General features: G+C 35.3%; 1 protein-coding gene and 1 long non-coding RNA gene across 2 annotated transcripts; one reads left to right on the plus strand and one right to left on the minus strand.

The window, feature by feature from the left end:
- Positions 1–12,358: 12,358 nt before the first annotated feature.
- LOC107809011 (uncharacterized) lies at positions 12,359–15,480 on the minus strand. The gene is made up of 2 exons (XR_001653305.2): positions 15,308–15,480; positions 12,359–14,613 (listed from the first exon to the last, which is right to left on the minus strand). It is a non-coding gene; the product is annotated as an uncharacterized LOC107809011 (long non-coding RNA).
- Positions 15,481–18,574: 3,094 nt separating this feature from the next.
- Positions 18,575–21,734, plus strand: LOC107809010 (putative glycosyltransferase At5g25310). The gene is made up of 5 exons (XM_016633591.2): positions 18,575–19,177; positions 19,276–19,406; positions 19,663–20,011; positions 20,100–20,941; positions 21,097–21,734. The coding sequence occupies exons 1-4, from the start codon at positions 18,764–18,766 to the stop codon at positions 20,787–20,789; spliced, it is 1,584 nt and encodes a 527-aa protein (XP_016489077.2). The 5' UTR covers positions 18,575–18,763; the 3' UTR covers positions 20,790–20,941; positions 21,097–21,734.
- The last annotated feature ends 3,408 nt before the right edge of the window (positions 21,735–25,142 follow it).

A 25,142-nucleotide genomic window follows, 5' to 3' on the forward strand; every position in this document is an offset into this window, starting at 1 on the left:
GCCATAGGGATAGAAAATGTAGTGCATATTGAGGTCTCATATGGCTTCGTTTGACCACAAATGGGTATCCACCATACTTTCTCAATCCATGGGCTTTAGCCCCATCCCCCTCGACGTTTCAAGGATAACTCTCCTTGCCAAACACTTGGTTAAAGGATCCGCTAAATTTCTTTCGGATATTACATATTCCAAGGAAATAACACCATGTTTCAACAACTGTTTACCGAACCATGCCTAATGCGAATATGTCTTCTTTTTTCCATTGTACACACTATTTTTAGTAATTCCAATTGCCGCATGTGAGTCACAATGTAGAGAAACTGGTGAAGCTTGTCTTCCCCACAAAGGCACGTCTGCCAATAAGTTTCTCAACCACTCGGCTTCTTGCCCTGCCAACTCAAGAGCAATGAATTCAGACTCTATAGTAGATCGTGCTATACAAGTTTGTTTTGAAGACTTCCATGAAATAGCACCTGCACCTAAAGTAAACACGTGGCCATTGGTGGAGCTAACTTCATCATTGTCAGTAATCCAATTTGCATCACAAAATCCTTCTAAAACAGCAGAAAATTTATCAAAATACAAACACCAATCCATAGTACCTCTCAAATACCTTAGCAAACGATGAAGAACATTCCAGTGTTCACTACTTGGGTTGTGAGTATATCTATCCAATCTACTAACAGCATAAGCAATATCAGGTCATGTATAATTCATGAGAAACATTACACTTGCCTCATTTGTACCATCAGGTCTCAATTTCTTCTTAAATATCCACTTGCTACTTAGGAGTTTACAACCTTTAGGCAAATCAGACAAGTCCCAAGTGTGATTAGAAACTATAGAGTCTAATTCACTTTTAATGGCCTCTTTCTAAAAATTAACATCTATTGACCCCATTGCTTCATTGTATGTGGGAGCATATGATTTTGCCCTATATGAGAATCACTCCCAAAAAATTCAAAATAAAACAATTTTCCTTTGTATACAATTTTTGTATTTTTGTGGTATTTTTGTATAACTATTTTTATCTGTGCATGTTTATTTGTTAAATTAATAAAAAATACAAAAAATATGTCGCATTTGCATTTAAAATTTAATCCTACAATTGTTAGTAATTAAGTTTGTTTTACAAAAATTAAAAAATTACAAAAATAGGCATCTTTTGCATTTTTAGCATTTAATGTCCAAATATATAATTTTATGCTTAATTACTACTTAATTATGCGTTAATTGTTATTAGGAATTAATTTGCGCTTTTATAACTTAATTTAGTTCTTAATAATAATTTAAGTATTTTTATAATTTAGTTCTAGAAAAAATAAAAGAAGAAAAAGAGCAAAAATACAAAAAAAAATCGGATTGGGCCATTTCTTCAAATTTCAACCCCAAGCCCAAACAATTGTCCAATCTTCCCCACGACCCGGTCCATTTCAAACCGGGTCGACCCGGTCCATAACCCAACACCCCTATTATCTTGCATTTCAAAAATAAAACAAAAACAAAAAGAAAAACAAAATAAAAATAAAAAAACCTAACCTAAACACTAACTACCCGCCCCCCCCCCATCATTTTTCTTCTTCTTCTCCAAATTCCTCAAGCTCCCCTCCCATGGCTTCCTTTCCCCATCCATGGCTGCCTTTCCCCCGCCTCTTCTCCTTCACGTACACACACACATACACCCACTGCCCGTGTTCCTTCTTCCTCTTCAAGATCGCGAGGGTTTCTTCTTTTTCAAGTTTACGTTGAATGTCGTTGCTTCTTCTTCCTCACTTAATTCTGCGTTTTCCAGCTCCCATAGCTGCTACTTCTTCTTCGTGTTTCGTCGTCAACCCGTCGCGCTGCTGCTCCGTTCTCTTCTCCGACCTGCTGCTCCTGTTTCCGCCTCCAAGCTGCTGTCCGCGCCTTGCTGCCGCTGCTCTCCGCGCCTTGCTGCCGCTGCTGCTTCACGTTGCCGCTGCTCGCTGCTTCACGCCGTGCTGCTGCTTCATGTCATCGCCTTTGGGCTGCTGCTGCTTCTTTGTCCTCCATTGTTGTGGTTTCTGCTACAACCAAACGTTGTTGCCTCATCGCTTAAAATCAACAGGAAAACATACAAAAATTTCGGGCAGATTTGAGTTATTTTAGTTTCGAAGCTTCCGGGCAGATTTGTTTCCGTTCAAGTTCGTCATTGTTTCGATCCGGTTAGTTGGTTTAAGTTTTATTTTTTGTCCGTAATTTGTTTGATATTTTTCAGATCCAAAATCGATAGATGATTCAACTCTTGTTTTGTTTGTTCATCATTGAAATAATTTTTTTTTTAGTTTGTTCATATGTTTTGTTGGTTTAATTTTCAGATTCAAATGAAAATTTAATTAATTGATTTTCAGTTTATTTCATGTTAATTTAATTTTTTGTAAAAAAAAAAATAAAATTGTTAGTTTAGGTTTAATATTGTTAGATTTAGTTTAAATCTCTTGAATCCGTTGTTTGTTTAATATAGATTTCATTCATGTCCAATTTTTGGATCATGTATCTTTGTTATAATTTTTTTGTTGGATTTAATTAAGAAAGATTAATTGATTATTTGAAGATTAGTGATTTGAATATGTTTATTTGTTTTGTTTAAGTTCAATTCGAAATCTGAATAAAGTTTGTTATTGTGGTTGAATCTTTTCATTCATGTTCATACTTTGTTTGGTTGATCTTGAATCCGAAATTTGTATAGTTTGATTTTCTTGTTTATTGTTTATCATTTATGATTATTTCTTGAGTTTGTCTCATAATCTTGTTTAAGCTAGGAATTGTTGGTTGTAATATTGTTAGGGTTGATTTTAAGTTCAAATGATTATTGAATTTAGAGATCTGAATATACTTGTTTGTTGTTGTTGAATATGAAAATAGGTTTGTTTGTTGCTAAAAATATTGTTCAATCAAAATTTTAGTTGTTCTTTGTTGTTCAATTTGTGTTCATGTGATTTGTTGTTGAAATGGTGAAGAAATCATGTTCATGTGATTTGTTGTTTGAATTTGTGTAGAAATTGGTCATATTGGCTATATTTTGGTTGAGTTTGATTAATTGATTAGTTATAGCTGATGAGGGTAGTTTGGTAAATTGCAGTACGTCCAGGGGTAAAATAGTAATTGCAATAAGGTCGGAGGGGTAATTTAGGAATTGTACATTTTGTAATTCTTTATGTTAAGCATGGGGGACAAAAGGTAATGGGGTGTAGGTGATATAGTTGTTTAATATAAATGGGGGACAAGACAAAATGTAGTGGAGGGGAATATGGTAATTGTTTATGGTAGGCATGGGGGACAAATTATAATCGGGTGGGGTTGATATATTTATTTAATGTAATGGGGATGAGTGAGAAGAATAATGGGTTTGGTAGGAAAAAGTATTGATTTATTAATTAAAGGGTTTGGGGATGTGATATATATAAGAGGCTTGATCAGATTTTAAAAACAGACAGATAGAGAGAGAGAGAGAAAAAGAAGAGCTGAATATTTATTCCGAAAAGCATTAAAACTTTCAAAATAAAAAAAACTTAAAAAAAAAAATCTTCTGCTTTCTTTCACTGTTTGAAATCAACATTAATTGTTGTTGTTTCATCAAAGCTTGAAGCTTTTGTTTTGGGATTACTGCTCCACCGGTTTGCAAACTCTGTTCCTGGGTTGTTACTGTTGCTGGACTGTTATTGCTGTGCTGTATTGTTATTACTGCTGCTGATTCTCATCTTCATCTTCTTTTGTTTCCAATATCAGGTACACAACTGACATGCTAGTTATTGTAATCCGAAATATGAAGCATGAATACAAAAAATGAAGAGTTGAAATTCTAAATTTGCTTTAATTATATTCTGAATTTTATTTATATGTGCAAATTATTTAGCTTGCAAAAATCAGAATCATGTAGCTATTTAATACATATAGTGGAACATCCGACGATAGCTTAACAAATGAACTATCTACATATATTGCCTAAAAATAAATAAATTGTGTAGTAACTCCGTCGAGTCAAAAATCAAACTAATAGGCCATCTAGTAGGAACTTGGTATAAATATTGTTTAGTTAAATAATATTGGTTAATTTCAACATGTAAACAGTCTAGGATTAAAATTAGATTGCTATGTTTTTATTTTAATTTGACAAACTGAGAACATGCCTAGTATAATGTAACTAGGTAATAATATGTAAATAAATTAAGATATTTTCTCTTTTATTTTGTAGAGACAAATTTAATAAGAGAAAAAAATGTAGGCATTTTAGGACTGTCCTTTAAAAATAAAATGAGATGAGCCTCGCCCAATAAAATGCACCAATTGCGGGGCCCTCAATAAATGTTTAATTGAATGTTTAGAATTCGGGATGGACTGTTTAGTGAATTCCATGGTCTTATCCAGAAATAATAATACGCTAATCGCTTTAGGCACGATTTTAATAATAATACATTCCTAAACACGGGTGTGCATTCATGCGACCCAAATCCAAATCCCAAAACATCAAATAAAATGTGTTCCGGATTGTGGGTGCATTTCATGTGACGCAGTCCAAAGACGTGCTTTAAGTGATGTTCACATTCTTTTAAAAATAATAAAGTGGTAAAAAGTTAAAATTGGCACATCGGTTCATAATTGTATTAAAATCAGATAAATAAGCCGAATATGACAGTTGAGCGACCGTGCTAGAACCACGGAATTCGGGAATGCCTAACACCTTCTCCCGGGTTAACAGAATTCCTTATCCGGATTTCTGGTACGCAGACTGTAATATGGAGTCATTCTTTTCCTCGATTCGGGATTAAATTGGTGACTTGGGACACCCTAAATCTCCCAAGTGGCGACTCTGAAATAAACAAACAAATCCCGTTTCGATTGTCCTTTAATTGGAAAAAACTCCTTGTACCCTCGCGGGGGCGGAAAAAGGAGGTGTGACAGCTCTGGCGACTCTGCTGGGGATATTAACCTAATTCATCACTTAAAATATCAAGATCAATATTTTCAATCAAGAAAGTGGTAATAAAGTCAGGACCAAAGCTAGCTTCAATTCTACGCCTCTTACTTCTTCTAAGTTTATTTTTATGCTCATTAGCAGTAACACTAGAAGGTACAATATGAGAGTTAATAGACATATATGTAGAAGCATTATTCGGTACATCACTAGGCACATTATTTTTCAATGAAAAAACATGCTCAAAAAATTCTGCATCTCTGGATTCACAAATAAAACTATCATTCAAAGACATAAATCTATATGCAACGCTATTTTTGAGCATAACTAATGAAAATAACATCAAAAGTTTTGGGTCCAACAGTTACTTGTTTAAAATCAGGTAGACCAATCTTAGCCAAATACCTCCACACTTTCAAAAATTTTAAGTTAGAGGCAAACCCTTTCCATAACTCATATGGAGTTTTATCTAACTTCTTACGAGGGACTTTATTAAGAACATAGCATGTAGATAAAACAGTTGCCCCCCACATATTATCAGATAAACCCGAACTTAAAAGCATAGAATTCTCATTTCCTTAAGGGTTCTATTTTTCCGTTCGGCTACACCATTTTGTTGGGGAGTATAGGAAGCACTAATCTCATGTATAATACCATTTTTCTTACAAAAGGCTTCTAGAGTATTAGTACTATATTCACCACCCCTGTCAGATCTAAGTCTCTTGATTTTTCTGTCTAATTGATTCTCTACTTCTGCCTTGTATTTTAAAAACATGCTTTCAGCCTCATCTTTTGACTTAAGAAGATATACCTTAGTGTATCTAGAAAAGCCATCTACAACGGTGATATAGTATTTCTTTCCGCCTTTACTAACAGTGTTCTTGAAATCTGCTAAGTCTGAATGTACTAGTTCAAACAATTCTGTTTTTTTACTATTTACATTCTTAAAAGGCTTTTTGATATGTTTTGCTTCTACATAAACATGACACTTAGAAAAATAATCAATATTAAGTGCAAGAATTAATTCCATTTTTCTTAGTCTTTTAATAGAAGCAATATTAACATGACCTAGTCTACCATGCCACAAATCAATAGACTCAGCAATATAAGCAAAATTGAAAGTACTAGCATCATCAGCAATCTCTTGAGCGATGTTCAGTACAAATAAACCCCCACTAAGGTAACCCTTCCCAACAAATTCTTCCCCACGAGAAATAACAACTTTATCAGATTAAAAAATAAGTTTACGACCTACTGTGTTGAGAAGCGCACCAGAAACTAAGTTTCTACGAAGGGAGGGTACATACAGAACATTGTTCAAAGCTAAAGTTTTTTCAGAAGTTAATTTAAGAAGAGTTTTTCCTTTACCCATAACTCCAGCTGTAGTGGAGTTACCCATGTAGACACACTCACCATCAGCAGATTCCTCAATGTCGTGAAACGGCTCTTTGTTGGCGCAAAGATGCCTTGAAGCGCCCGTGTCCAATATCCAGTCAGTCTTGTTTGCCACCATGTTTGCCTCAACAACCCCAACATCAATGACATCACCACCCTCAGTAAGGTTGGCTTGTACTTGAGCTTTTCCTCCATTCTTTGAGCTTTGTCCTTGTCTCTAGTTGCGCTGAAAAGCCTTGTGACCAATTTTGCCGCAGACGTAGCAAGGTCCTTTCGACTTTTGAATATGGCCCTCCGTCTTATTGAAGTAATTCTGCTTCTTCACATGTCCTTCTGGCCTTTCTTCTGTTTTCCTTTAAACCTGTATTTTGCAAAAGTACTAGAAGATTCCACAAGGTTAGCTTTAGAAGAATTAAGAGAGAGAGATTTCATCTTATCCTTAAGCCGTTCAGACTCCTCATCTTTGAGACGGTTTGCTTCCTCAGTCCTCATGTGACTGATTAATTCTTGAAGAGTTAAGTTTTTCTTCTTGTGTTTTAGTTGATTCCTGTAATCACTCCAAGAAGGTGAAAATTTTTCAAGCAAAACATTAGCCTGAAGAATCTCACACATCTCCATGCCCTGTTTCAAAATATCAGCAGTTAAGTTCTCATACCCGTGAATCTGTTCCATGATTGGCTTATCATCAACCATCTGAAACTTGATCTACTTTCCAACGACATACTTCTTTTTTCCCGCGTCATCAGCACCATATTTCTTCTCCAAACTATCCCATATGACTTTAGCATATTTATAATTTATAAACAAATCAAATAGAGAGTTAGTCATATCGTTAAGTAGATGCCCTCTCATTGTTTTATTATCCTTTTCAAATTTATTCTTAGTAGCATCATCAGCAATAATAATATTAGCAACATTAGAACTATCAGCAACAATATCAGTAGGAGGACCGTTAAACAAAATATAATCAACTTCTAATTGTTCAAAGAAAATTAAAAGTTTCTGGGACCAGCGCTTATAATTATTTCCATCTAAAGGCTCAAGTTTTGACAGATCAGGAAATATTTTGTTCAAAGTGGTGGACATTAGTCAATATTATATACGAAATCGCTTTCAAATTGTAAGAAAAAGGAATAGATAATATTGACTAAGAACAAGAAGGAAAGAAGAACAACTTATCAAAAATACTGTGTCGTGGCAAGCCAATGCCTTGAAAGCGATTTCGGCCCGACTAGGTACAAATCGTTAAGGCCGTCGCTCCCCAAGGTTCCACAGCACTTCCAAACACGTGCACTCGTGGTTGGAAGTTTAGAATTTGCACAAAACAGTTGCCCAGAAAGAAAAGAAGATGAAGATATTTTCTGTAATTTTAACAGAAATTAAAGAATGTTGTAGGAAGAAAAGTAATGATTAGCAAGATGGATTCTTGGTTAAGATTGGGTGATTATGATGGCTAATCCATAATTTATTTATAGGCAATTAAGGAGGTTGCATGTATGACAAGTGTCGAGAGTCTTTTGACACTTGTCCCATTATATTAATCCACTTGGCTCCAATATTGACAAGGGTATCTTTTTTTCCATGCATGAAGACATATGGTAGATTTGTATAGCCATTTGTCAAAGCCATTCAACACTTGGTTTTAATGCTTCATGCAAGAGGCCACTTAGAAATAGATAGGACATTTGAAAAATAAATAAAAAACTCATGACTATTGGTTGTAAATGAAATTTTTAAAATTTTTTTTTGACTTAGCATTATGAATAATTCCAACAGGCCCTCCCAGAAAAAGTAAAAGATGAGCCCTAATGAATGAAGAGTTTTATTCTCTCGCTTCATTTCCAGTCTCTATTTGAACGAAACCAATTAAAAGTGAAAATCAATTTTTCTCCTTTCTGTTCCATAGTTGCAAGACAAGTGTGGAGAAATGGAAGTTAACGTCTTTTTCTTTCCGATGTTTGGTTTACAAAGATAGAGACTAAATTTTTTAGTTAATTTGTAAAACATTTAAATTCTCGTTTAAACGTAAGTATGGTCAAAATGGAATAATAAAATTCTCAAGTATCATAGTATATCTTTTTTATAACGGTGATATCTAAAATATATTTTAACTCTTATCAATATAGGTATTAGTTAACTCTGTTCATCAAGATTTAAGCAAATAAAAAAAATTATCTAATTTTTTTTAATTTTCATTGAGATTTTAATTTTGATCTCCAAAATCATGAGGCGATAAATCACAATTTTCATTTACATAATTCTATCTAATTTTTTTTTAATTTTCATTGAGATTTTAATTTTGATCTCCAAAATCATGAGGTGATAAATCACAATTTTCATTTACATAATTCTACGTTATCATTTTATACTGTATATATTTCCGTTTTAACATGCCAATTAGGTTATGTCAATATCTACTTAAGTATAAAACTGTTGAGTATTGCAGTTGGGAACCATCATTAATTCACAATTTGATTTAAACAAAAAGTAAAGTGAGATAAAGAAGCAAACTTCCAAGCTTAGGAAAGTAATGACAGTACTTTTTACTTCCAAACTTAGGAAAGCAGTCTTCCATTAGAATTTAGTTATATTACTTTCCGTTTGTGAACCAAGTTCACAAGCAAAGGAAATTGAGTTGCTGATTTAATTTGCTGATCTTATGATGTTGGTGTGGAATTCAACATCAACTACGTAGATAACACGCTAGGAGTACCCTTGCGATGAAACTAACATGACATATAGACAAAACACACGACACGTGCGAAAAAAAAACAGATTGATCTAGGATTTGAAAATAATGAATAGATGCACTTAGTTAATGTAATGATCCGGCCGGTCGTTTCGAGAGTTGTAACCATGTTCCTCATTTTCTGCTCATTTTTGTGCTTTACTGATATTTTATGACTTATTGGGTTAGTTGATTCAGGTCCGAAGAGATTTCAGAGTGAATTGAGACACTTGGTCTCTTAATTGAAAACTGAAGTTGGAAAAATCGGCCGGATGTCGACTTACGTGTTAACGACCTCGGATTTGAATTTTGATGATTTCTTTAGCTCCGTTGGGTGATTCTGGACTTAGGAGTGTATCCAGATTGTGATTTGGAGATCCGTAGTAGAATTAGGCTTGAAATGACGAAAGTTGAAATTTTGGAAAGCTTGCTCGGGAGTGGACTTTTTGATATCGGGGTTGGATTCTGATTCCGAAAGTTGGAGTAGGTTCGTGCTATCATTTGTGACTTGTGTGCAAAATTTGAGGTCAATCGGACGTGGTTTGATAGGTTTCCGTGTCGTTTGTTAAATTTAGAAGTTTTAAAATTCATTAGGCTTGAATTGGTGCGATTTGTGTTTTTGATGTTGTTTGAGGTGATTTAAGGGTTCGACAAAGTTTGTGTGATGTTTTGGGACTTGATGGTATGTTTGGTTGAGGTCCCGGGGGCCTCGGGTTAGTTTCGGGTGATTAACGGATCATTTTTGGACTTAGCTTGATGGCTGAAGATTTGTTGGTGTGAATTTTCTGGTTTCCTCTTACGTGTTCGCAAGAGAGGTCTCACGTTCACGAAGGGGATCTGTTGGCAGAGGAAGTTTTGTTCTTCGCGTTCGCGAAGAAGAGGACGCGAACACAAAGGTTTGGACAGAGAGTGCATCGCGAACGCGGGAATGGTGACATGTTTGCGAAGAGGTGTTGAGGTAGCCGGGGACCCCAAGCCTTGGTCCACGCATTCGTAGGGCAGTCATTGCGTTCGCGAAAAGCAGGGTCGGCAATACTTTGCGTTCACGAGGCCGGGGTCAGGGTCGCGAAGGGTTAATTTAAGGGGCAGTCAGAATGGTCTACGCAAATGCGAGAGGACGGTCGTGTTTGCAGTGAAGGCATCACTGGGCAGTATTTAAATATTCAAAATCGAGGATTTCGGGATTTTTTTCACATTTTAAACATTTTTAGTTTGGTTTTGGAGATTTTTGAGAGGATTTTCAAGGTGATTCTTGAGGTAAGTTCCTTGGATTCATTTCTATTGAATAATTATGTTTCCCTACTGATTTTCTCACATAGTTGGTGTGTTTTTGAGGTGAAATTTGGCAGGTTTGAGGCTAGGGATTTGGAGAGTTAATTTTGGGGATTTGAAGGGCGATTTGATGTCGGATTTTAACAAATTTGATATTGTTAGACTCGTGAGTGAATGGGATTTCGGGTTTTGTAACTTTTGTTGGATTTCGAGATGTGGGCCCAGGGGTCGAGTTTGAGCCTATTTTGGATTTTGAGCTATAATTTCGTAAGTTCTTGTAGAATTGATTGTATTGTATTGCTTGTGGCTAGATCTGAGACGTTTGGAGGCCGATTCACGAGGCAAAGGCATATTAGAGTATAGTTTCACTCAGATTGAGGTAAGTAACAGTTTTAAATATGACCCTAAGGGTATGAAACCCCGGAATTTGTGTTATATAATTGTTTTGGAGGTGACACACATGCTAGGTGACGGGCGTATGGGCGTGCACCGTGGGAATTGTGACTTGGTCCATTCCGTGAAACTGAGAAATTGAATAAACTTGTTGTTAGCCATATGGTCTTCATGTGTTATAGAAATTTGACAGTGAATCATATCAGAGACCATGTTTAGGCTATGTGTTGGTACTGTTGGGACCCACGGAGACCGTGTTACATGTTGAATTACCTGCTAAATGTTATTTGTACTTAGTCTCAGTTTTTATTCGCATATCATATCTCAGTCTCTATTATTCTTGTTGATACATCATATTATTGCTGTTTCGGCTGATATTTCTAATTTCTGAGAGCCTGAGAGACTGGAGAGATTTATGATTGAGTAAGGCCGATAACCTGATTGTGAGGATATTTATAGTATCGGGCTGCACGCCACAACATAGTTCATTAATTTATGCCATGATTGGCTTGATATAGCGCTTGGGCTGAAGGAGCCCCTCCGGAGTTTGTATACACTCCCCGTGAGTGCAGGTACCTACCGAGTGACGAGTGTTGAGTGACTGTGAGAAATGAGTCGCTGTGAGAAATGAGTGATTGTGAGGTTGGAGTGAATGGGAGGATTGAGTGATTGTTGTCGTGAGAGGGTGTATATGATTTCATTATTGTTGCACATAGTTTCCATCTATCACTGTTTTGAAAACTTCTAAAGATATTTTTATCCTATTTACTTGAACTTGGCATGAATAAACTGATTTGACTTAATTTGCCGGATTTGAAACCATGTCCACTTTCCTTGATGAGACTACCGAAAATGAATTATAACTGTGTAGCTCGTCACTACCTTTCAGTTCCTTATTTATTATTGTTACTTACTGAGTTGGTTTGTTTTTTGTTTTGCATTTTTCCTTCTGCATTTTATGTTCCTATTTTTCCTATGATCTCTGTGGTGAAACTAATATCCTATCCTTTTTGTTTTTCTTATTATCTTGAGCCGAGGGTCTTCCGGAAACAGCCTCTCTATTCTTTCGGGATAGGGGTAAGGTCTGCGTACATACTACCCTCTCCAGACCCCACTTGTGGGATTTTACTGGGTTGTTGTTGTTGTTTCAATTGTACTCATGCTACACCCTGCACTTTGTGTGCAGATCGAGGAGTTTTTGGATGCGGAGAGTATTGATATTTCACGTAGCTGACCGTTGGAGATGTCGAGGTAGCTGCCTAGCGTTTGTAGTCTTTGTCTCTCCTTTCTTATCCCTTCTTTCGTTGTATTTGGATCCAAATTATTATAGATGTTTCATTTCTAGACTGGTTATGTATAGATACTCATGGTCTTAGTGACACCCTGATTTTAGGAGCTATTTTTGCACTTTTATTTTGGGTTTTACCCCTGTCTATGAAAATTTTCCCTATTTAAAATGTCTTGATTAACTTTTCTGTTAAATATTGGAAGTATTTTGGAAATGACGGCTTGCCTAGTACCATCGATATGCGCCATCACGACAGGTTAGGATTTGAGTTGTGACAGTTAAATTCAAAATGAGTTATAGATCGTTGGCACATGCACAATATAGAGACAAAAAATATCTTGGCACTAAGTTTCAATAAATATTTTTTACTATTTAAACTCATAATTATAAAATTACAATGAGCTCAGCAATAGCGTCTCAATAAAATTCGTGGCCTGAAGCCACATTATTGAGGCCTAGAATTTTTTAATAGAATTTATATATAGATATACACATAGAAAAGAATTTTAATTTTGGCTGGTTCTTTACATGGTGCAACAAACAACATGAAGATAAAAGGGTGTATAGCAAGATAGATTGGGCAATCAGAAACTATGTGTGGCTGCAACAATATAGCCACATAGAAGCTGAGTTCATGGATCCAGTAGTGTCTGATCACTCCCCAATCCTCATATCAGTCAACATAAGAAAGGACTGCACCCTAAGCCTTTCAAACTTTACAAAAATGACATGGAGCATCCAGAGTTCAGGAGCATAGTGCAAGAAGTATGACATCAAGGAACTCAAGAAGAACCCATGAACAAAATCTGGAAGAAATTGAAGAACTCTAAAATGGACTTAAAGACCTGAACAAATATATGGTTTTCTATCAGCAGAGACTTGATCAGGCTAGACAGAAACGAGAGATAGTACAGGGGGAACTCAAGAATTTTCCTCTAGAACAGAGCTTGTTCAATCAGGAAAAAGAAATCTTGACAGAAATGGAAAAATAGAGTCATATAGAAGAACAGGTATTACAGCATAAGTCAAGGGCCACTTGGATTGAATGTGGTGACTCAAATACAAAATACTTCCATGCTCAATAAAAAATGAGGACAAGCAGAAACCACATTGCATCCATATACAATGCAAGTGGTATTAAGCTAATAGATCCAGTCCAAATAGAAGAGGAGTTTATCTCTTTCTTCGCCAACCTTATGGGAGAAAGTGGAGAAACTCATAAATGTCTAGATGCCGCAGTGGTTAGACAAGGGAGATGCCTTGACCAACAATATAAGGAGGCACTGATTAAGAATGTAACTAATGAGGAGATCCTAACTGCTATAAAAGATATGCCTCATGACAAAGCCCCAGGGGTAGATAATTTTCCAATTGAGTTCTTCACAACACAATGGACTATACTTGGGTTTGAAGTATGTGCTGCAGTCAAGGAATTCTTTGAAACAGGCAAAATGCATAGAAGAATGAATTGTACAACAGTCACTATTATTCCAAAAGTGCCAAATCCCAGCCAAGTAAATGAATTCAGACCTATAGCTTGTTGCACCACTCTATACAAGATAATAACCAGAGTAATCACCAACAGAATAAAGAGTATAATAGGAGATCTCATTGGGAAGTCACAATCATCCTTTATTGAAGGAAGAAGCATTGCAGATAACATCTTGTTTACTCATGAGTTATTCAAAGGATGTAACTGAAAAGGGATCTCCCTAAGATGTGTTTTAAAAGTAGACTTCATGAAAGCTTATGATACTTTAGATTGGAGTTTCCTTGAAAAAATGGTACTAGAGCTTGGATTTTCTTATAGATTTGTCAGTTGGATAATGGAATGCATCACCACAGTGACCTACTCCCTCAACATGAATGGAGGACTGACAAAACCATTTCAAGGAAGAAAAGGCATTCGACAAGGGGACCCTATGTACCCTTATTTATTTGTCATAGCCATGGAGTATCTATAGAGGGAACTGACACCGCTGGCAAAGAATAGGAACTTTAAATTCCATCCTAGATGTAAGAAACTGGGAGCAATTCACATTTGTTTTGCGGATGACCTGTTGATGTTCTATAAATCTGACATTACATCCATCAAACTATTGCAACAGACATTCCTCAAGTTCTCTACCTCATCTGCCTCCAGGCCAATGCAGAAAAAAGTTCCATCTACCTAGCAGGTATCTCAGATAGCACAAAGCAAGACATTATGTAAGAGTTGGGATACACTGAAGGTACTATGACATTTAGATACCTAGGTGTACCACTAGCATCCAAGAAGCTGTCTATTATCCAATGATGGCCATTAATAGAGAAGATTACATAGAAGATCAACTGTTGGACATCCAAATTGCTTTCATATGCTGGTGGCTCCAGTTAATTAAATCAGTCTTGTTTGGGGTACAATCATACTGAGCTCAAATCTTTCTGCTGCCTAAGAAGATATTGAAGATGATTGAAATCATGTGTAGATCATTTTTATGGTCTGGCACATTAACTATCACCAAGAAAGCACTAGTTGCTTGAGACAGAGTATGCTGGCCACAAGCTGCAGGTGGCCAAAATGTAATTAACATGTACTACGGGAACAAAGTAGCAGTTGCAAACCTGCGATTACAATGAAGAAGGACAACTTATGGATCCGATGGGTTCACACATTCTACATAAGAAATAGGACAGTGGAAAGTAGTCCAATACCAAAGAATGCTGCTTGGGTGGTCAGAAAGATAATGGAGACAAGGAACCTTATTCTTGAATTACATGGGATTCATGGGGATCTGGTTAACAAACTTGTCCAACTACAAAAAGGAGGGAAGTTCAGTATAAGCAAGCTATACCACATGCAGCTTCCTCAACTACAAAAGGTACTTTGGAAGAGTATCACTATGCAACCTCATATGCACCCTAGGTATAAATTCATACTATGGCTGGCACTACAGAAGAGATTAGCAACAATGGACAGACTCATCAAATTTGGAGTTCAAGTGTCCCAGCAATGTGTTTTCTGTAAGCAATCTGATGAACTATTTAAACACTTATTTTTTGACTGTCCAATAGTAAGAGAAATATGGACTAGGCTACTCAAATGGTTAGGCCATACTAGACCTATTCAGGCTTGGTAAGATGAGGTCCAATGGATTAACAGAGGTGCAAAAAAGAAATCTGGTCACTAGGCAATTGTTACATGTGTATTTGGTGTGCTGGTGTACACAATTTGGAGGGAAAAGAATGTGATTAGATTTTAAGGGGGAGTACTCAAAAAGAACAGTATCTGTAGAGAGATTGTAATGCATATACATACCAGAGGGAGGACAATCAAGAGCTGGCAAGGAGCACTGCAACAATTAGACTATTTTCCACTAGGCTCTTAGACTTGCAGTATGTAGAATGCTTCTATTTTTTCTATTCTAGTGAAGCTTTAAGCTGATGCAAATAGAAATACAATAGAGATATCATTAGAGCATCATACTTAGTGTAGATAGAAGATAGAGACATATATGGTCAGCATCTACCTAATTTATAAAGCTATTTTTTTGAAATGAATAGAAAGTCACTATTTACCAAAAAAAAAGGAATTTTAATTTTCTTTTTTTTGTTACTTTTTTTAATCATATAATCTATATATTATTAAAATGAGAGGAAAAAGTCATCTACTTAAGTCAAGTAGCAGCCTTAAAATTAGCCACATGTAACATATTAACTAATTAACTACGGTAATAAATACTTCAGCCATATGGCATAACTAAAAAAATCTACATATAACTTATTTCTTAATTAATTAACAAAATTAAAGTTTTACTAGATAAAGAAAAATAATAATTGGATAACAAATTAAAATTTTAATAATACAAAGTAAATGTCTCATGTAGGTAATTTGGTAACGTAAATAAAAGTTAAATTTGTATCCTGAAACTAAAAGAGAAGGAGAATTTAATTGCACGTGATATAAAAATAATTATAAAAAAATATAAAGTTTAAAATATGATAATTAAAAAACTTATGTATTAATATTTTAGACTAATTCAAAGTTAGAACATAAAATAAAATGTGGTACTACATATGTTGATTATTGGTAAATATTAACATAAAAAGATTAATTAAAATTTCATAATAAGGAAAAAAGATATAAAGAGAAAAATAGAGATAGTGTGAGAATATTTATACTTTGAATTAATCTAAGTATAAGTATATTAAATTATTAAATAATATTCAAAAATATTATTGATTAATTTAAATGATGAAAGAGCTCTGAGTAAGAGGATAAAAGTATAAAAATACATTAAATTTTAGGAATAAAAAATTATATTTATATGATTGTCAAAAGGATAATAAGCAAGATATTAAGTCAACTAGTACGCTAATAAAAGATCTCATAGCAATATAACAATATTAAGTAATGAATAATGTAAAAACTATAAACAAAGATTAAAGAGAGATATTTTTTTTTGGAGAAAATGTAGAAGGATAACACTTATTTAATTTTGAGGTAAAATACAAAGTGGTAGTAAGAATTTTGTTAAAACAATATTGTCAAACAAGACCATGGAATAAAATGCAACTATTAAGATAAATGGGTTGGGTTGTTATAGATATAAAATAAAATAAAAACATGTTATCTTATACGAGATATGAGAAAGAGTTTCATGTCATGCTTCTTAATTGATATCTAATGATTATATATAATTTTTATTTGGAAGGTTTAAATTTTAAATAATTAGCATATAATCCAAATCATAATTTGATATTTGTGTCCGCACATAATACGAGTACTAATACTAGTATTCATGCAATCGTATAGTGATATAATTATTTATATTGGTAAGAGTTAAATCAAGTTAGCAAGATGTTAGCCATATATTTGCAATATATACCATCGATCTTGTTGTAAAATTTTTTATTGGCTAATATGAAGGGTTGAGTAGTTTAATTTGATGTTCTAAGATTATAAAATCTACAATTAAAATATTTTGGGGCCCCAGAATTTTGGGGGCCTTTGAGTTTGAGCCACCCTTGAAGCTAGTTACTGAGAACATTATAGACATTTTGAGATCCGCCTTTATTTAAGATGAGAAAAAACATACTGTAAAGTGTAAAAACACACAAGTTTTCTTTTGAAACATAGGTAACCCCTCAATGTTGAAAAATTATTAATATAACCACCTAATATGTTTTACATATGAACTCGTGTCCCAGCTGATAGCCTGAGTCCTGAGAGAACAAAAAATGCTAATAAGTGCATTTGGAAATAAGGTTATATTGATATTGAATTTAATTTTTATTTCTTAAAACCATATATTAACATACTGTTTTACTTATCTCCTCTGATCCTTTATGTACGGAAAAATTAAAAAGAGAGGCGCAGTTGAAAGGAATTGACAACTGATAACGGCCAATACAAATATGGAAACAAACAGTTACCGCCAATTTCGCTATTTCCTTTCTCAGATTAACTTTCTCTTCCAAATTTCCATTTCCTCTCCATTTTCTATTCCATTTTTTCAATTTCTCCGACGACTCTCCGGCGTCGTATGGCTGCCGTCCGTTTATCTTCGTATAATAAAGGTAACAAGTACACAATTTGACATTTCTATTGTTGTAGTTGCCTTTGTAATGAAAGAATTAAGTCGTCTTAATTATGCATGCATTTTGTTTGTATATAATGTGCAAGTAATTCATTTTCTGAATTCATACTTATTTGGCCACATTTTTAGTTCTTTACTTTTGGGATAATAATGCATATTGTTAGCTTGTGATTATTTGTTATATTGAAAGTTATTAGGACTAAAGATTGCTTTATTATGTATCAGAAAAAGGAATCTTTAAGGTTGCTATTAACATTAGATCTTGAAAAGATTAGAGTTGTCTACTTCTAGCAACTTGTGTTTACACCAAACAAATGAATGCAATATGTCTTTTATACACACTTAGCACTTAATCATGGTTAAGTGATATATATTCCACATTTATCTATAACTGCTAAATTTGGCATAGACACCGAGTTTAGACATATATTTACTATCCTGTTGGTGTCGTCTTATTCCATCAAATGATCTCTCTTCTGTTTCTACTCATGTAGTACTAATTTTTGTTGTCATAGTTGTGGCTATTTTCTGTAATGATTCCAAGGTTTTCTATCCTATTACGGTCAACAGCTACTGCGCCTCAATCTAATACAGTCACACCTCTCTATAACAACATCCCTATATAATAACTATTTTCTACAAAAGCCACGTTTTTTCGGAACCGATTTTAACATTATGTTATAATATATGTTTTCTATAACAACACTTCACTATATCAGCCAAAAAATATCGGAACAAACGAGGCTGTTATAGAGAGGTTTGACAGTACATCGTATTACCAAGACCCAGAAGAGTAAAATTCTTAGTGACAAAAATTTCCTTTTTCTTTTCAAAGAATAGTTAATTTCCTTACCTAGAATGGTTATATAAGTTTTTGATTTTCATGCGCCATAGTTAAGGCATTTTCCGGTGGATTCATACCCTTGCATGTTTGAATGAACTTATTGATTTCTTTCATCCTATTCTTTTGACAGATCTCCTACTTTGAGCTGAGGAACTCAGCTTGTTGGATGCATGGGATGGCTGTTTTAGGTTGCCAATTGGATTGAAATCAGATTTACTTCAATGTACATATCATTTCATTAACATGGTCAGATATTTGTAGTATAGGCAGGAGAGTTAGTAGATGGTTGGATATTTGTAGTATAGGCAGGAGAGTTAGTTTGCTAAATGAGATGAGGAAATTCTTGCGGCCAATAATTGTTGTTCTGTTGTTCAGAGTTAACTGGAGGAAACTGTTTGTTATAGGCACTATTTTAACAGTGTTTAGGGTCATTTTTCAAATTTCCACACTCCCTAATCCTTTGACTGAATGGGTTGTATCTCCACCCTTGGATGTTTCATCTTACCAACACTTAAATCATGGAAAAAATTCGAGGGAACTTTCAGTGACATCAGATAACCAGTTGAAAATGAGTAGGCATTTGCCCACAGTTGTTTCACTCCAATCTACAGCCACAACAAACCGATCAATGCGAGTTCTGGAAAGACGAGAAAGACTTCTTAGGCGTAGGAGACATAGGAAGCATGCACGCTCAGTACAGAAGATTATTTATCCACCTCCACCTGTTGTGCCCGATCACTTGCAGGTAAGTCTGATAACGTGCTTATATTCCTCAGGAGCGATTAGTAAAGTCATTCTTCCTTCTTGCTATCTTGTTTTTAAATCTAATGTAGTTATCTCCAGAGATTTATAGCTTCTTTGACACCAAATGAGGCACTTGCATATGCTAAAAGTGAGATTGAGAAAGCCCCTCTGCTCACCAATGATACAGACTTGTATGCTCCGCTGTTTAGGAATATTTCCATCTTTAAGAGGTACGTCGGGTTATAATTGATTAAATAGCTCTTTATCTTTTACAATGTTACTCAAGGGCTGTGTTGTGCTTTTGTGATGGTAGAGTTACCTTTAACCACTCATCTCTTTGCCTATCTGTGGTGCAAACAAATCACAAACGTTTTCTTCTCTCAGCAACTACAGCCTAATAAAAGCTTTATATAGTATTTTACATATTGACATCTCTTTCATAATTGTTCTTTTTGATTAAGCACAAATTTTGATTTGACATTCAAGGAGTTACGAGTTGATGGAACTTTTACTCAAAGTTTACATTTACAAAGAAGGAGAGAGACCTATTTTCCACGAACCACATCTTATGGGAATTTATTCTTCTGAAGGATGGTTCATGAAATTGATGGAGGAAAACCGTTACTTTGTCACTAGGGACCCAGAAAAGGCTCACCTATTCTATCTGCCATATAGCGCACGTCAGTTGCAGCTGGCACTTTACGTACCTAACTCACATAATCTTAAGCCGTTGTCAGTATTCCTGCGCGACTATGTCAATATGCTAGCTGCAAAGTACCCGTTCTGGAATCGCACACATGGAACAGATCATTTTCTAGTTGCTTGCCATGATTGGGTATGCATCAACTTCTTTTATAAATATAATCTTGGCTGTATAGTATCCTTTGATTTCTTACGACGATGTGCATTACCAATTGTTACAGGGGCCTTACATTTTAAAAGAACATGAGGAGCTAATTAGAAACACTATAAAAGCTCTCTGCAATGCAGATATATCTGAAGGAATATTTAAAGCTGGGAAAGATGTTTCCCTTCCGGAGACTGCCATAAGGAATGTGGAGAAGCCGCTTAGAAATCTTGGTGGAAAAAGAGTGTCACAACGCCCAATTCTGGCCTTTTTTGCTGGAAATATGCACGGTCCAGTCCGTCCCAAACTTCTCCAGTACTGGAGTGACAGAGATGAAGACATGAGGATTTACGGGCCTCTACCCAATAGAGTCTCAAGAATTATGTCTTATCCTGAACACATGAAATCAAGCAAGTATTGTCTTTGTCCAATGGGTTTCGAAGTGAACAGCCCAAGGATCGTCGAGGCAATATACTACGAGTGTGTTCCAGTGATCATTGCTGATAATCTTGCCCTCCCATTTGACGAAGTGCTCGATTGGAGTGCTTTTTCTGTGGTTGTTGCTGAGAAAGATATTCCTAAGCTGAAGGAGATTTTGTCAAGTATATCTCTCAGACGGTATTTGGTCATGCAAAATAATGTCAAAAAGCTGCAGAAGCATTTCCATTGGAACCTAATACCTACTAGATATGATCTGTTCCACATGATTTTGCATTCCATTTGGACTAGCAGGCTCAACCAGCTTCAAATATCACAGATATCATAATCCCTCTCGTTCAAAGTTCTCTCAACTTGCCCGTCTACTCGATTGAACATCAACATGAACCATAAGGGCTCTTTTTGACATTTATAGGCCGATATTTCAAGAATTGCTGGTGACTAATTCTCTTCACTTGTACACTCTTGAAATGATATGAGGTATTGAAAGCTTTTTCCACTTCACTTGAAAGAACACAAATGAACATAGCTTTATTGATAAGACCAATTTCTTTCTGATGGCAGAGGTTTCACCGATTGGTTATTCCTGTCCGTTCGTATCTCTTTTTCCAACTGCAGACTCTGCTGCGATTCAGGTAGTACTCAACAGAGGTGCAAGGCTTACAGGTCCCAAGTTTTGCACATGCACATTACAACCGGAGGAGAAAAGATATTGCAGTTTAGACTGTCTCATGTCATCAGCATTTTCACACATTCTCTCTATTTTCACAGTTCCTGAGCCGAGGATCTATCGGAAACAGCCTCTCTACCCTCACATGTTAGGGGTAACACGTTAGGGGTAAGGTCTCTGTACACACTACCCTCCTCAGACCCCACTTAGGGATTTCACTAGATTTGTTGTTGTTGTTCCCTATTTTCACAAGGTTTCCGCTGAAGTTGAATTTTCTTCAGTATAAACCAAGTTATCCGTAGATGATGCTTGATTTTTATTTTCCAGAAGATACTCTTTGAAATGAGCTGGGAGTTCATTCTCATACAATTCTAAAGTTATAGTAGTATATATAGAAAATGAATTTACATTTTTGTATAATGCTCTAATGTCCTACACACCAGACCCCACACGTGGTATTATACGGGTTGTTGTTGCTCTAATGTCCTACACAATAAGTCCGGAGAATATGCATCTAGTTGGTAATTGTATTGAATACAATGTAGAATATTCAAGTATACCAGGGAGAGAAATTCCCATATACTTTTCTGCTGTGAATATATATGTACAGTGTATATTTTTTCAGTAATTACAAGAACAAATAGTGATTTCTACATTTCTGCCCTATATTAGTAGAGTTTAAGTTTTATGCACTGTGTAAAATACCAATCAGGTGTTGATCACATGTAAATCTGTATTACAACTACTAAAACCAGTAACCTGGTAAAATGACTTGCTATTGCAAGTTTAACTGCACTAATATCCGTTTCACCTACTTAGATGCTACTCAGGGGCGAATGCAGCTCACTGTCACTGGGTTCATCTGAACTCAAAACTTTCGGCGCAGTTTATAAATTTATGTGTAATAAATCACGAAAAATGCAACAAATAGTAGATATGAAGCCATAAGTACGTTCTAGTTCTGATTTTGAAAACACTAGCTCACGTTGATACAAACGTGATACGACTTCGTCAACTTTTTTTACTAAATTTATATGTTAGATAATAAAAAAAATATACGGGGTAAAATATAACAATGACACCGCTTATAGTAATTTATTCATTTGTTCGTCTTTTCAAATAGTGACACCGCTTTTACACCTAAGAGGCCAAGGTTTTTTTGCCTATAAAAGGGAAGGCCATTAGTTTATTTCAGACACACCAACAAGACTTGAGTCTTCATTTCTTGTTTCTTCTTTTCGTCCTTTATTAAGAGAGTTTTATATGAAAGTTAAGTGTTGGGAAGCACTTGTGTGAATCCTTTTTTTGGAGTGATCTTGTGAGGTTATTCTCTTGGGGGTATTTGGAATTAATTAGAGTATTTACTCTATTTTGTACTATCTTTTGTACTCTTATTGGTATAGTGAAATTGCTCCTCTCCGCTTGTGGACGTAAGTCACTTTAACTGAACCACATTAAATTGGTGTCTTCTTTATATGCTTTAATTGTCGTTGTTATCAACTTCCATTGTCTTTGTTATTGTCATTATAACGTTGTTTGGCTAAATTTCGCACTACCCGGGCTCCCGATCTTAACAAATTGGTATCAGAGTCGGATCTAACCGGGTTTGTTTCAGTAGCCAATATGACTTTAATAAAGACTTATGTTGACCGAAGTGCAAACTTCGGAATGTGGCAATTAAAGATGAAAGCTATCCTAATTCAGGATGGCTTAGACTTGGCATTGCAAGGAAAGGAGAAGAAGCCGGATAAAATAACGGACGAGGAGTTTGCCGTCATAGACAAAAAAATAAAATAAGGTATCATCTTAAATCTCTCAAATGAGGTTTTACGTGAAGTTTCAGTAGAAACCACAGCCAAAGGCATGTGGGAAAAATTGAAAACTTTATAAATGAAGATGACGATGGAATTAGACTTTGCCTGAAGTAGAAGCTTTACACAATTCGTATAGGTAAATGTACCTCTATTCTCTCTCATTTTGACATCTTTAATTGCATTCTTATGGATTTGAGTAATATAGATGCTAAAATTAAAGATGAGGATCAAGCCGTGTTACTGCTTTGTTCTCTACCCCCATCCTTTAAGCATATAAGAGATTATGCTTTATGCAAATGATAACATCTCTTATAAGGATGTTAAATCTATCTTAAAATCAAAGAACAAATAGATAGTGATATTACTGGGGAAGCCAGTGGAACACAAGCAGAAGTTGGCTTGTTTGTTAGGGGTAAATCTGACTCAAAATCCAGATACAATAATTTAGACTGTTGCTATCGTCATAAGAAATATCACATTATCTCCGAATGCAATAAGCTAAAAAAAATAAAGAAAAGCATAAGGAAAGGAAAAATGAGCACAAAAATACTGACACTGCCGAAGCAAGTGTAGCTGCTGATGTGACTGAGGGAACTATTTTTTTAGCAACTAATAGTAGTTTCAAATCTAACAATGAGTGGATTATAGATTCGGATTGTTCTTATCATATGTGTCACAATCCAGATTTATTTACCACATATGAATCTATTGGAGGCGGAGTTGTCTTAATGGGCAACAATGTTGCCTGCAAAGTTCTTGGAAAAGGTACAGTCCGAATCAAAATGCACGATGGTGTGGTGAGAACTCTCACCGATGTTAGACATGTTCCTGGCTTAAAGAAAAATCTCATCTCTTTGGGCACTCTAGAATCTCTTGGGTGCAAGTACACATGTGAAGGTGAAGTTCTGAAAGTTTCTCATGGTGCTCTTGTGATCATGAAAGCACACAGATCTGGTTATTGTATACTTTATTGGGATCCACTGTTATAGGCCCTACTACAATTTCGGTATCAGACAACTTATCTGATTTTGATGGCATTAAATTTTGACATATGCCCATTGGGGGTTTTGCAGAGAGAGTGGAGCAAATTTACTATATCAGCCAAAATTAGGCCAAGTGGAGATTTATAATTATGGCCAATTTTTTTGCTAATGGAATCCATCTCACATAAGTATAAGCATCTTTGCAAAGTATAAACTTTGTTGGCAATATTTTTTGGGATCCTAAAATATTTCATTGTTTGGTGGACATCATTTGCACAAGTTGTATCTCTTCTTTTTTTATTTTCACCTAAGAGGCCAAGGCGTTTTTTCTTATAAAAGGGAAGACCACTAGTTCATTTTAGAAATATCAACAAGACTTGAGTCTTTATTTCTTGTTTCTTCCTTTCCTCCTTTATTAAGAGTGTTTTTATGAGAGTTAAGTGTTGGAAAACACTTGTGTGAACCTTTTCTTTAGAGTGATCTTGTGAGGTTATTCTCTTGGGGTATTTGGAATTAATTAGAGTATTTACTCTAATTTTATACTCTCTTTTGTACTCTTATTGGTATAGTAAAATTGCTCCTCTCTGCTTGTGGAGTAGGTCACTTTGACCGAACCACGTTAAATTGGTGTCTTCTTTATATGCTTTAATTGTTGTTGTTGTTAGCAATTTCCATTGTCTTTGTTATTGTCATTATAACGTTGTTTGGCTAAATTCTGCACTACCCAGACTCCCGATCTTAACAAATTGGTATCAGAGCCGGATCTAACCGGGTTTGTTTCAGTAGCCAATATGACTCTAACAAAAACCTATGTTGAGAAATTTGACCGAAGTGCAAACTTCGGAATGTGTCAATTAAATATGGAAGCTATCCTAATTCAGGATGGCTTAGACTTGGCATTGCAAGGCAAGGAGAAGAAGCCGGATAAAATGAAGACGAGGAGTTTGCTGTCATAAACAAAAAAAGCAAAATCAGGTATCATATTAAATCTCTCAAATCCACAGCCAAAGGCATGTGGGAAAAATTAAAACTTTATATATGAAGAGGACGACGGAAAATAGACTTTACCTGAAGTAGAAGTTTTACACAATTCGTATGGGTGAAGGTACCTCTATTCTCTCTCATCTTGACATCTTTGATTCTATTCTTATGGATTTGAGTAATATAGATGGTAAAATTAAAGATGAGTATCAAGCCGTGTTACTGCTTTTTTC

This window comes from Nicotiana tabacum, chromosome 1 (assembly GCF_000715075.1).
Source record: "Nicotiana tabacum cultivar K326 chromosome 1, ASM71507v2, whole genome shotgun sequence".
Taxonomy (NCBI): domain Eukaryota; kingdom Viridiplantae; phylum Streptophyta; class Magnoliopsida; order Solanales; family Solanaceae; genus Nicotiana; species Nicotiana tabacum.

Coding starts and splice junctions, on each gene's coding strand:
- LOC107809010 (XM_016633591.2), top strand. CDS start 18,764: ATGAGGAAATTCTTGCGGCCAATAATTGTTGTTCTGTTGTTCAGAGTT. Junction 19,178..19,275: donor TTGTGCCCGATCACTTGCAG/GTAAGTCTGATA, acceptor AGTTATCTCCAG/AGATTTATAGCTTCTTTGAC. Junction 19,407..19,662: donor AATATTTCCATCTTTAAGAG/GTACGTCGGGTT, acceptor TTGACATTCAAG/GAGTTACGAGTTGATGGAAC.